The sequence below is a fragment of the Anastrepha obliqua genome, chromosome 1 (genome assembly GCF_027943255.1).
Source record: "Anastrepha obliqua isolate idAnaObli1 chromosome 1, idAnaObli1_1.0, whole genome shotgun sequence".
Taxonomy (NCBI): Eukaryota; Metazoa; Arthropoda; class Insecta; order Diptera; family Tephritidae; genus Anastrepha; species Anastrepha obliqua.
The window spans coordinates 68011604-68024149 of NC_072892.1; the positions used below are offsets into that span (position 1 = coordinate 68011604).

Below are 12546 nucleotides of genomic sequence, written 5' to 3' on the forward strand. Positions count from 1 at the left end.
TAAAATCGCTTCAGAAAAACTACTTATGTGGCCAACTTTTTTGGTGATAAGTATTAGGATAGGCTTATAATAAAACCAGCTGCGGTTCGAAGGCATGATACAGTAGAATTATAATAAAATCGAAGATATGACAAACTCAATTCGTTCACCGCTCTCAATTAACGTTTTTTTGTTTATATTTGCTTCTATAAATTTATTATTTGCTTCGTAGTATACAGTGAGTCACAGTCAAAGTGAGCCACCAATTCCTTGAAGATATTTGTTTAAACAACTTTTGTAAATACTTTCAAACACCCATTATTTTTTGTCAACTTTATCAAGTGAGCATGCTTGTGTAATCTAACTGTATTTTTTCTGTTTGTTTGCTGCCGAAGTAAGAGTAATAATGAAGAACAAAAACAAACGCACAAACTAATGTCACACTCAAAGTGAGCCACATAACATTGTTTCTTTTAAAATAACGGGATATGTATTTTTGGATATTAATTTTCGCTTGCATCTTATTCTTAGTGTTTTAGTTGTTTATTATCAAGCGGGTTATAAAGATGGGTCGACAAACAAGTGTTGAAATTAGACAGTTAATAATTGATCTTTTTAAAAAAGGAAAATCCCAAAGAAAAATTGCGGAATATGTGAATAAAAGTCGAGGAACTGTCCAGCACATCATACATCGCTTTACTAGAGGAGGAAGAGTAGGAAACAAGCAGAAAGTAAGCAAAAAAAAGGCGTTTTCAGAAAGGGACGAGGCATTTATTTTGCGGGAAGTGAAGAAAAATCCTCATCTTAGTGCTCTAAAATTGACGAAGATGATTGAGGAGTATCTAAATATCCACGTTAAACCCGAAACTGTAAGAAGAGTTCTCAGAAAGCATGGTTATAATGGTCGTACGGCCAGAAACAAGCTATTTATTAGCAGCAAAAATCGAAAAAAAAGGTTGGAGTTTGCGCTGAAATATGTCTACAAGGATATGAGTTTCTGGCAAAAGGTTCATAACGGTATAATGCAACGTGATATTTTTGTAGGTTCTCTTTACAGACGAAAGTAAATTTAACTTATTTGGCTCTGACGGTAAGAAGATGGTACGGCGACAAAAAAACACTGAGTTTCAGCCGAAAAACCTAACTCCCAGTATGAAGCACGGCGGTGGCTCCGTCATGGTTTGGGGCTGCATGGCAGGTGGTGGAACTAGAAATCTTCAACATATTCCAGGCATAATGGATAAATACGTTTATATAGACCTTTTGAAGCAAAATCTTAAGCCAAGTGTCGAAAAACTAGGGATCGAAGGCGACTTCTATTTTTACCAGGACAATGATCCTAAGCACAAGTTGTTTGTTGCGCGGGAATATCTATTATATAACTGCCCCCACGTATTGGAAGTACCACCGCAGTCTCCAGATATAAATATAATTGAAAACTTATGGTTCCGTCTTGACCAAAACCTGCGGAAACATAGCATTTCTTCAAAACAAAGTCTTTTAGATGCCTTACAAGACGAGTGGCGTGCAATTCCTTCCACATATACCTGTAAGTTATTAGAATCAATGCCCCGACATCTAAAAGCCGTTATTTCCGCCAAAGGTGGCCCAACAAAGAATTAATTTGTTATTTAAGTTTAGTTCAGCTAAGGTGGCTCACTTTCACTGTGAGATAGATTTGTGAATTATTTTAGTTTTTGCTCATTTTTTTATAATAAACAAAGAAGGTTCTTCATGTAAGCGATGAATTATTGAAGCTAATATTCAAACAATAAAAACACATAAACCTTTTTTACAATCTGTGGTATTTTTAAACAAATTTCTACTAAATCTGATGACTAGGAAGTGTGGCTCACTTTGACTGTGACTCACTGTATATCAAGCTGAAATCTATGCCACAACAAAAGCAGCTAAATTGGCTCCGGAATTAGCCCCTCTTGATACTCGGACAAACATTTCCATTGATAGCCACGCGGCTACTAAAGCAAGTATGGCTCCTTGGACTAACTCGGAATGTGTTCAACAATGCAGATCCAAAATAAATAAATTCGGCAGAAATGGGCGGGTAACTATTTACTGGATACCAGGACAAAAAAATATAGAAGGAAATGAGAGAACCGATGAGCTCACTAAGGCAAATGAGGAAATATCTGTGGAAATGTAATCAATTTGGGAACACTCAATTTCGTACAAAACTGCCAAAATTATGCTAAGGACTTGGAATACGAAAACTACAAACTTTATTTTTAGTTTATATATTTCCTCACACTTTAGAAAAGACTACAAAATATTGGTTGGAGTACTGACGTGCCACGGTCTCACCCCACATTACGCAGGCAGAGCTTTTTTCGTGTAACACTGCAACGAAGCGAATGCTAGGGGTACTTTGGAACACCTACAAATGTGCTAGAATCAACATATTTTCCATCCTTGAAGGATATTGCTGACAAAAGGCAGAACTGCTTGTTAAAACTCGCGAAGACATACATACGTTAAGAGTTACATAAAATGAATAGTTCGACTTCAAATACGTAGCACTGGAAACTCAATGAGCCCTAGAGGTCTAAGGGAGATATTTTTACAGATCAGCCAGCACTACCTAAGCTAACCTCCCATAAATTATTAAATATATAAAGAGTGATATTGAAGGGTCATTGCCCACCAGATCATTTAACAAAGAAAAAAAATACAGAGCATTAACCATTTAACTGTTTAATTCTGTTTCGAAAAACTTTTTCTGTCTGCTCAGTTATTTTCCAGCGAAGAGAAATATACTCGACATAAACAGAGTAAAATGTTTCTGTCCGTAAAAGTAGGCAATTATTGGCCTCTGGTGACGGTCAAGCATTGTTTGACAAGAACTTTATATGTGTGCGTGTCGGGTGCTTGACGCTAATATCTAAAATTTTTGATTTTTACCGACAACAAGTATGTGTGACACGACGCCACCCGACTGCACTAACACATACAAAGCGCAGTCAAGCATGCTGTATCGTCACCAGAGGCCATATGACTGAAAATCAAACGTTGCGTGCTGGTTTTTTAGAGAATATGTATTTTTATTCGTTGTAAACAAACAAAATGTATTTCATTGATAAAAATATACCACATAAAGATAAAATTAGGGCGTTATAAGAATGAGAACAGAAGCAATAAAATACCCAATTAATTTCAAGAAAGCTAAGTTACGAAACTAAAAATTAAAATTAAGGGAAATGATAGTTTTTAAAGCGAGTTGCAGCACATAATGCACCAATATCTGAATGCCGTCATTGGAGACTCGAGTAACTTTGACCCAATTGCGTTCTGGATATTGTAGCAGGTTGAACTTTTACTTATCAAGAATCGACACCGACATACCCAATCTACATATGTCCGGCTTGTGAAGGCCATCAAATCTACTCACCTAACACCCCCTCCCTCTGGACCTAACCTTTTGACAAAGCACGTTTTCTGGGCCTACCGTTAGATGAGCTAGACGAAGAAGATTTGTATCAAAATCGCACTGACAGGGCTTAGTAAGCTGCTAGGACAACAATAGGGAGAAAATACGTTGCTTACAGGGTCATGCAGAAATCAGTTGCAAATTAACAGCTTGCGCAAATAAAATTTTAGTACTTGTTACTCAAACAAAATTCAACGATTTCATACATATCGGGTCACTCAAATAATATTTAAATTTTAAATTTTCTTCACACTTTTACTCAAGCATGAAATTTGGCAAGCACAAAACTATACACGAACAAAATGATATCATGCCATATCAGGTGTGAATACAATTATGACCATGTATACACAGCTTAACTTTCAGCCGAAACTGTAATCAATTAACGGAAACACGGTTGTATTGTACAAAGAAGTACAGAACGCAAAGGTGTGGCCAACATCAAATCGTTAATTGGCTGTCAGCACGTTTGAAGGAATAAGCTGATGTGCTGACGTAATAATGGATATGACAGCTGTTTGACTTCAACTAACGTCGGCAAAAACTGAGATTGCATTGGTGAAAAAATTAACATCCTTGTTGTTTCGTTGCCGCATGAACAACGACCGACTGAAAGAACGTAAGAATACACGTGAAATGAAATGAACAGATGTGAAGTTATACGCTACCATTTTTGCGAATTTCGTAGATGAAATCTCATACAGTAATCACCATTTTACCTGACTACTAACAGACAAATATTTACAATATAATTGGAGGGACAGTATGGACATATCTATAGTTTGTGTCAGAAAATTAATTTTTTTATATTGCAATAAAATACTCCTTAAAATTAAATGCATATAAATACATGCCTGTAATTCTCTGCTGTGATGTCATGGAATTTTATTGGCTTATTTTTGAATGCTATGCTTTAGCTCTTGGCAACCCTTCTTTCGAAGATAAGGTGAATCGTAAACAAAACCAGTCAGACATCACTAATTGAAGCGTAAATACTTGATGTACATATATTAAAGCGATATTCTTATTAGACTTTTAAGTTATAACAAAATAAAAATGATAAGAATACTGCAAAAAGGCACGCATGTATTGTTACGTCAACAATTGTCTGCGAGACCAGCCTTGCTGTAAGTCATACACATGAATATGTATAGATAATAATTTCAAGGACAGTAACATCAGACAATCATTAAATTTTTATAGTTCCGCGAATTTTGCAACGGCCTTAAAGGGGCAGGATGCACCCCCACCCATATATACGATGAATGAAGGTGAAACTAAAATGATTTTAATATTTATACGACTATTGGACTTTCATTTATATATATGTACATATGTATGAATGTGCTTATGAATCACTATTACAGTGCTAACTGAAATTATGCAGCGTTTGGGTCTGGAAAGGGGCTACTGTCCCATACCAAAAAGTCGGGAACATTTACTAAAGTATACCCCGAAAGCGGAGGACTTACCCGCACGTGCAATGCAGGATTCCTACACGTCGGCGCTGCTCCCACTTAGTACTGATTTGAAACTACAAGACAATTACGTCTCACATTTAGGTAACGTACGAATGGGCCGTCTAATGGAAGATATGGATGCTTTTGCAGGTACTTGCACATGTCTTATAGCAATTGGCAAATGAGGTTTCAGTAGATACTTTTATATAACGGCGGTGAAAGTGCAAAACCACATTTAATAAATTGCACATAAGCTTTTATATTTGTTTAGCCGTTATAAACGATTTCGACGTCTAAGCTATATATGTACATATTTTGAAATTCTGTCGATTATTGTTATTTATTGGAGCAATATGAAATTTTTTTAAATTAATAGATCACACTAGCTACATAGGCCTACGATGCTAATTCTGTCGGTATTTCTTTTATTACGTTATAAATGTATCATAGCATTATTATCGTAGAATAGGGTCACTCTGATGGGTTGTTGTTGTAGCAGCATAAATATTCCACATACATATACGGGGAATGCTGCTGAAGCCGGATAAAAATCGTGGGAACGATTCCGATGGGTTGTTATTGTTATAGCAGCTTACTTAACCCTGCCAGTGCAATATAGATTACCGATCGTCTTCGTCTAGCTCATTTAACGGTAGGGCTAGAAAACTTGCTGTTTTCGACAGGTTGGGTCCAGAGGATTTTCTTGGGTGGTGAACTTGAAAGAAAAAAGACTCTTTCTAACCAGCCATTAACTATTTAAAAATATAGAACAGAAATGTTTTTTTTTTTTTTTAGTTTTTTCTTTAAAATCTACTGAAATCAGACCATTTATTCTAATATTTTTATTTATAAGACTATTTTTTGTCGCAATGGTCGTTATTTGCCCAATATACATATCTCCCAGTACTTCTAATATGACAAAAAAAAAATGTTTGTTAAAAATAAATAATTTTGGTTCGAAACATAAGTAACACACATGTAACATATTCACATGTATTTTTCACTAAAAAATTATTTATTTTCATTTACTATCACCTTTTTAATAGGGTGATACTTTACTTTTTCTACAACTGAATTTATTTACCCAACCATATTTCAAGTAAGATTGTAGATAGGCAAATTTTTTACCATGTCCTTGTCAATGTCAGGCATGCGCAATATTAGGTATGTTCGTGTATTATCCAGTAACTTAATTTCCTCAAAGAGAAAAATATAAAAAAAGTACATGAACGCAAAACCAGTAACAATTTGCAGATTTTTCAAATGAATGAATGTTTGGCGGGAAAAATCACAAAAAATAAAAAAAAAATCTTTAGAGCTACCTCGTTTAAAAAAACAAACTTTCAATGCTTTCGATTTGTATTTCGAAAAGTGCAGCAACGGTGACTGGAGGTTATCGTTCAGAATTACATACCTCTACGTCATTGACCGATTCCTATTTAATGCCTGACTTCAAACAAACTTTGTAAATTTTATCTTAAATATAGTTACTCACATTCTCCATTTTAATCCCGCTTTTTTAATTTACTTTTCGAATTTTGACTCAATTCGCAAATTTTAATTTGTGTGTAATTTTACTTTGCGATTACTTGCAAATTCTTACATGTAAAAATTTATCCAGTAAAAACTAGCAACTTCCCCTCAAAATGTCATTTGCTCTCTCACTTTCCCCTACTTTGCACGTTTTTTGGATACATGAACACCGAAACTTGATAATTTGTAAAAATTATTTCAAATTATTTGCTTCATGAACAGAACTATTGTTTCAACAGAAGGTTCTAGATTGACACATTTCGAGAGGGTAAATTCTAATAAGAAGAAGAACAATTTTCGCATGTAGTTTCACATCGATCATTTTGTAGATGAGTGTTATATACAAATACAAAATATGCAGAAATTACAGCCAGTCCTTATTTTATGTTGTGTAAAATTTACTTCTGTATTCATCATAATGTTTATGAATGAATATGCATAAAAGAGTGACACAACAGGACGGTTTTTTGTTTGAATATGTGTTTTTCAAATATTTTTTATTTGGAATACGAGGTCTTCCGATATTTGATTATTTTTTTTTTGGTTACGCGTTCTTCCATAATTTTTTTTAATATGCTTTTTTTCAATACGCGTTATAACTTAACCTTATATTTATCTTTTATATTTCATTACAATAGTCAAATTGTTGTTTATTGCATGACATTGACTGATTTAAAGTTATAATAATTCCTCTTTGTAGTTTGGGTTGCTCATCAGCATATTAAAGTGCCCACCCTTCCCGCCAATGTCAACTTGCCATACACTTTTGTCACCATACTGGTTGATAAAGTGACGTTCAGTGACCTAATAACCAATGTCAAGGAAGATATACGTATTTCTGGGCATATGTCGTGGGTAGGACGGAGTTCCATGGAAATCGTTGTGTGGCTGGAGCAAAAGCATCATGACGTTTATAAGAAAATAACTCGTGCGCTATTTCTCATGGGTGCACGCAATGCTACCAATACCGGGCCGGCTCCGGTTAATCCAATTGCACCAGCCACGGAGGAGGAGAAACAGATACTTTCCGGTGGTGAGGAGCGCAAAAAGCGACGCCAAATGATACAAGCACAATCGATATTTAAAGTAGAACCAAATGATTTTGAGCAATCCTTAATGTATGATATCTATAAGCGTACCACACATACCAATACTATGGAGCTGAATAAACGTGTGTTACCGTCGAATGCGCGTTGGATGTCTGAATGGAGTACAGTTACAACGATACCATGCTTTCCGGAGCATCGCAATGCACACAATACAGTGTTCGGTGGATTTTTAATGCGTTTAGGTTTGGAAAGCAGCTGGACAGCTGCTTTCTTGTATTGCGGCACACGTCCCAAATTGATGCATATTTGCGACATAAGCTTCGAGAAGCCTGTCCCGGTTACATCGTTTATAAAACTAACCTCCTATGTGGTGTACACCGAATTGAATTATCTGCAAATAATGACAGTTATTGATGTATTGGACACAAGTGGCGGCGGCAGTGGTCAAGTCACTACAAACGTCTTCTATAGTACATATAAATCAAATGAGACTGTACACCAGATACTGCCAAGATCTTATCACGAAACTATGTGGTACATACAGGGAAGGCGCAAGTTTAAATATTCAATGGGCTTGGAATAAATTAATTTCAAATGTGCAATATAATCCCTATAAAGACGCTAAGCTGATTGAGTGCTTAATTATGCCTATGTGAAACATAATTAACATTGTGATTTCTATAAATTATGTATTTAACCTAAAATCCATTTTACCAACAGTGACTAATAGCTTAAGTAAACATTGTATAAATTAATTTTGATTTTAGTATATTTTATAATATATTTATATTTGAAGTTTTTACTCATTTTTGTAAGTAGATATATCTTTTATTTGATGCTATTTATAAAAAGATACTTACCTGTTATTTAATCGGCATTGTAATCTGTTCTGTGAAAAATAAATTCATGACGAATCTCCAACAACCATTCGTTGTGCAAATACAATTGTGTTTTATGATATGCTTCTATGGAAATATATTCTGCTAGTGGTTAGAAGAGAAATTCTTTCCTTTATAAAAGTTTGGTCTGGCATTGTAAAATAACCTTTTTTTATACATAGGTCAAATAAAACATGCAAAATATTCAAGTTATTGTTTGACTTATAAAGTTAGAAAATTATTCTGTAAAAAATACAGGATATTATATTGAAAAATCGTCGAGGAACCGAAAGAGATTTAGTAGAAGCCCTAGGCATCTCATTAGTCAGTGTAAGCAATATTTTGACTGAAGTATTGGGCTTCAGAAAGCTGTGTGCACAATGGGTGCCACATTCACTAACAATGGAAGAAAAACGCATTCGTATGCGACTTTTGTAGCAACATTTAGAGCGTTTTTGAATATATAAAGTGGATTTTATGCGTCGATTTATCACTATGGAGGAGACCTGCGTCTATTACCATGATTCTACATCAAAACAAAATGTTAAAGAGTGGTGTGAACCTGGTTCTTCGGTTCCGAAACGAGTTCGTGTCTAGAAATCGGCCAAGTGTTAGGAATGCGAAAGGAATTTACTGGTGGTTTACATGCAAACTGGCAAAGCAATAAAATCTGAATATTATTGTAACCTTTTAGACCAGCTGAAGGACAAAAATCGTGAAAAAAGGTCTAGTTTTCAATTAAAAAAAAATTGTTTTCATCACGACAATACACCGAGGCTCAAGAGCATTTTTACAATGGCTAAAATCCATGAATTAAAGTTCGAATTATTAGAATATCCACCTTCTTCACCAGATTTGGCCCCTAGCGGTTTCCATCTGTTTCCAGACCTAAACAAATTTATGCATGACAAGCGTTTTTCACCAAATGATGAGGTCATAATTCCTGTAGAAGCATACAAGCTACATTATTCGGTAAGTTCAGTCGAATTGCTAACCAAGTTATTCATTTGTTTATATTAATCAAGCACATAGCCATAAGTTCTTTTACAGTGCTTGAGCTTGATTCTAAAAACTTAAAAATAATATTAAAAATAGTGACGTATTAGCGAAAAAGATTTGACATAGGGAAATAGTAGGCTGTAAAAAGGGGAAGTAGAATACGACCCATTAGAAAAAAATATATGTATGTATGTGTGCGTCCATTTTAGCTACTTAGTGGGTGAAATAATGTAGGAGTTAATTTTTAAAGTGCCCTGTACTTCCGATGGTTTTGATCTTTTGTGGCAGAGCGTTCGTAAGACGAACCGTAAAAACGAAGAACTATCGTTCCCGCGACAGTCGGTTCTACCTAACCGAAACGACCCAGTTTTATATCCGGCCAAGGACTGTCACCTCAGCAGTATTTCCCGTGTATGTATGGGGAATGTTTATGCTGCTACAACAACATCATTCAGATACAAGCAACTCTAATTCATACTAAGCAGGTTAAGTTTTTGTTCGGAAAGGTATTTAAGGATCTTGTGAAGCAGCAATCGTCATTTGACTTTAATAAATCATCAAATTTGACAGAATTTAATAAATTTATTGTATGTTAAGTAAGTTAACCAAAATGTAAGAAATGTAAATAAACTTGAACGAACTGAAAGTATTATAATTTAAACTTACCTAAAATTCACCGTATTATTATTTATATTTCCAGCAGGTAATTTTGCGTTCCAAATAATTAAGGCGTTTCCTAAAATGCCTCAACAAGCCCCTCAAATTCCATACTAATCATTAGACTGTATTCCAATTTTTTTAAATTGTATATTTTTTTTCTTTTACTTTGTGTTGACATAAAAATTAAAAATAAGAAAATCCTAGACAACCTGAATGTACGTTTACATTCACATTTTTGACGTCAATGCAAAGTTTAGAATCGCAAACGATGGGGATACTGCGATGAGTGCAAAGCAAACATATTTTGCAGATATTTCTTGAAGAATTTGCCTTCTGGATGCGCTTTGATAGCCTTAAGCACTGCAGCATCAACTTCCTTCTGGTCCTTCTTGCGCTGTTCATTGGGGACGAAACGTTCCTTCTTGACAGCGAAAATATCACCCTCACCGGATTTTTTATCCTTCTTGATTTTCAAACGACGGAAGTAGGCATCGTCTAAGTGCTCTGGCACTTTGAGATCGCCCAAATCCACCTTTGAGGATGTACCAATGACGAAACGTTGCGAAATGCGACGCAATGGGCAGGAGTTCAATGCAAATGGACCGGTAACAAGCAACAGTCCAGAGTTCAATACCTTCAATAGTACAACACGTTTGCCTTGGTGACGACCAGCCAACAAAATTAGCACACGTCCAGGGACGAGATTGCGACGAATGTTACGCTGGTGGTTGCTGAAGTAAGATTTAGCAGGACGCTTCTTGACAAAACGTTTGGTTGGGTAGTTGGCTTTGGGTTTCTTCAAATACACAGTACGTTCACCGCCGTTCTTGGGGCCATTGATCTTCTTCACTTTCTTGATGGGTATCTTGACTTTTGGAACAATGGGCTGCTTCACATTCTTCAAACGGTACAGAGCACGACGCTTGTACATCTGTAAATGAAAAAATATAAAAAATGTGGCTTATTTCAGTTCTATACCATAAAATTAAAAGTAAAATGCATTATTTGTTATGTATGTGGATAACAAAGCACCAAGGGCACCACTTTCGACACTCTACACTTCTCCAGTAAACGCTCTTCTTTATAAACAATCACATATCACAATGAAATATTTTACACAAATAACAACTGAACGGAATGTGCAATATCCAATTCCAAATAAATGTAACTTCCAAATTCTGATTAGAAGTGTTAAAAAACAAGACGCACTTGCCAATGGCAAAGGCAATATTGTCACCACGCTGCCGAAAAGGTTCATTTTCAGGAGCTTCCATTTCCACATATTTCCATAATTTTTACCTGGCTCTTGGAGTAGCGCAGAATTCCCCCGCTGAGTAATTTATTTACCGGGTGCTTATGGTTCTTTTTGCCCGTTTTGGCAGATTTTTTAGCATTTGCGCTGGGTGCCATTTTGAAAAACACGTGTACACCGCACAGAAATTAATGTAAAAAGGAAGGTTAGCGTTGACGGTATTACCAGATCCACAAGATTTTCCACAAATGTCAAATTGGCGGCCATGATAATTTCGGACAAAAGCTCCAAATACAATCGGTAGATGGCACCCTGTGCTGAGACCATTCATAAATAAAAATTCAAGCAAAATATATATAAGATCCATCATAATATCATAACGAATTATTTTAAAACTGGTAAAGAAATATTGGAAAAACATTCTAGTGTTAAATATTTCATAGTTTAAGAGAGGAAGTAATGTTGCCAGATCCGCAAAAAACTAACGAAACAGAATATATGTGAAATGTCAAAATCACCCCGTACCAATTTCGGACAAAAGCTCAGAATAAATCTCAGCAGATGTCGCACCATCTGCACGCTAATAAAGGGCCTTTCAAACGTGACGCCTAGTGTCAGTAGTGAATAATTTCTAGACAAGAGCCTTTTTTTATGCCATCTTTCAAATTTGTCAAATAGACAGATGTAGAATTTTACACGATAGAACAGAGCGCTATATTTTTTCAATCAATAAATTCAATTTTTCCATTTCAATTGAAAAATGGTTCAAAGGGGTACAGTAAACAAATAATCAAAATGTTAATTTCATGTCCTCGTACGTTAAATACTTATTCCAATTAGTACACTCTGCTGGCGAGTTAAATTATTTCGGTTTTGCCCTAATTGCAATAGAGGGCGCCAGGCACAGTTGCTGCGAATTTTCACAATAGAGCGTATGTAACGGAAATATTGGCAGTAGTCGTTTCAATGATAATTTTGTTTTTTAATTTTAATTAAATTAATTCTAGAATTATTATTGCGGTTATCCGTTTCCAACAATTTTACTCGCTTATAATTGTGATATGCAAGAAACTATTTGTGTGACTTGCGATACTTTATTCCAAAAAGTGTAGATGTAGTGGAAAAAATTGAGTAAGTGAAGCAATTTGTATTGCACCAGTTTAAGACAATCTCCAACATTCGCCCAAACCAAAAATAAGCAAAGATATAATAAATGAAATTTGAATCAATTTGCCGGTCCAGCTCACGCCGACAAGTTTGAACAAAAGGTTGGATTCTATAAATAGCCGTT

The 12546-nt window shown here is 35.3% G+C and overlaps 2 protein-coding genes across 2 annotated transcripts; one reads left to right on the forward strand and one right to left on the reverse strand.

The window, feature by feature from the left end:
- Positions 1-4389: 4389 nt before the first annotated feature.
- LOC129250741 (acyl-coenzyme A thioesterase 9, mitochondrial-like) lies at positions 4390-8411 on the forward strand. The gene is made up of 4 exons (XM_054890343.1): positions 4390-4551; positions 4628-4695; positions 4792-5034; positions 7118-8411. Exons 1-4 carry the CDS (start codon positions 4481-4483, stop codon positions 8047-8049), a joined length of 1314 nt encoding a protein of 437 aa, XP_054746318.1. The 5' UTR covers positions 4390-4480; the 3' UTR covers positions 8050-8411.
- A 1719-nt stretch (positions 8412-10130) lies between these two features.
- LOC129253177 (60S ribosomal protein L6) lies at positions 10131-11458 on the reverse strand. The gene is made up of 2 exons (XM_054891450.1): positions 11303-11458; positions 10131-10934 (listed from the first exon to the last, which is right to left on the reverse strand). Exons 1-2 carry the CDS (start codon positions 11411-11413, stop codon positions 10257-10259), a joined length of 789 nt encoding a protein of 262 aa, XP_054747425.1. The 5' UTR covers positions 11414-11458; the 3' UTR covers positions 10131-10256.
- Between the last annotated feature and the right edge of the window lie 1088 nt (positions 11459-12546).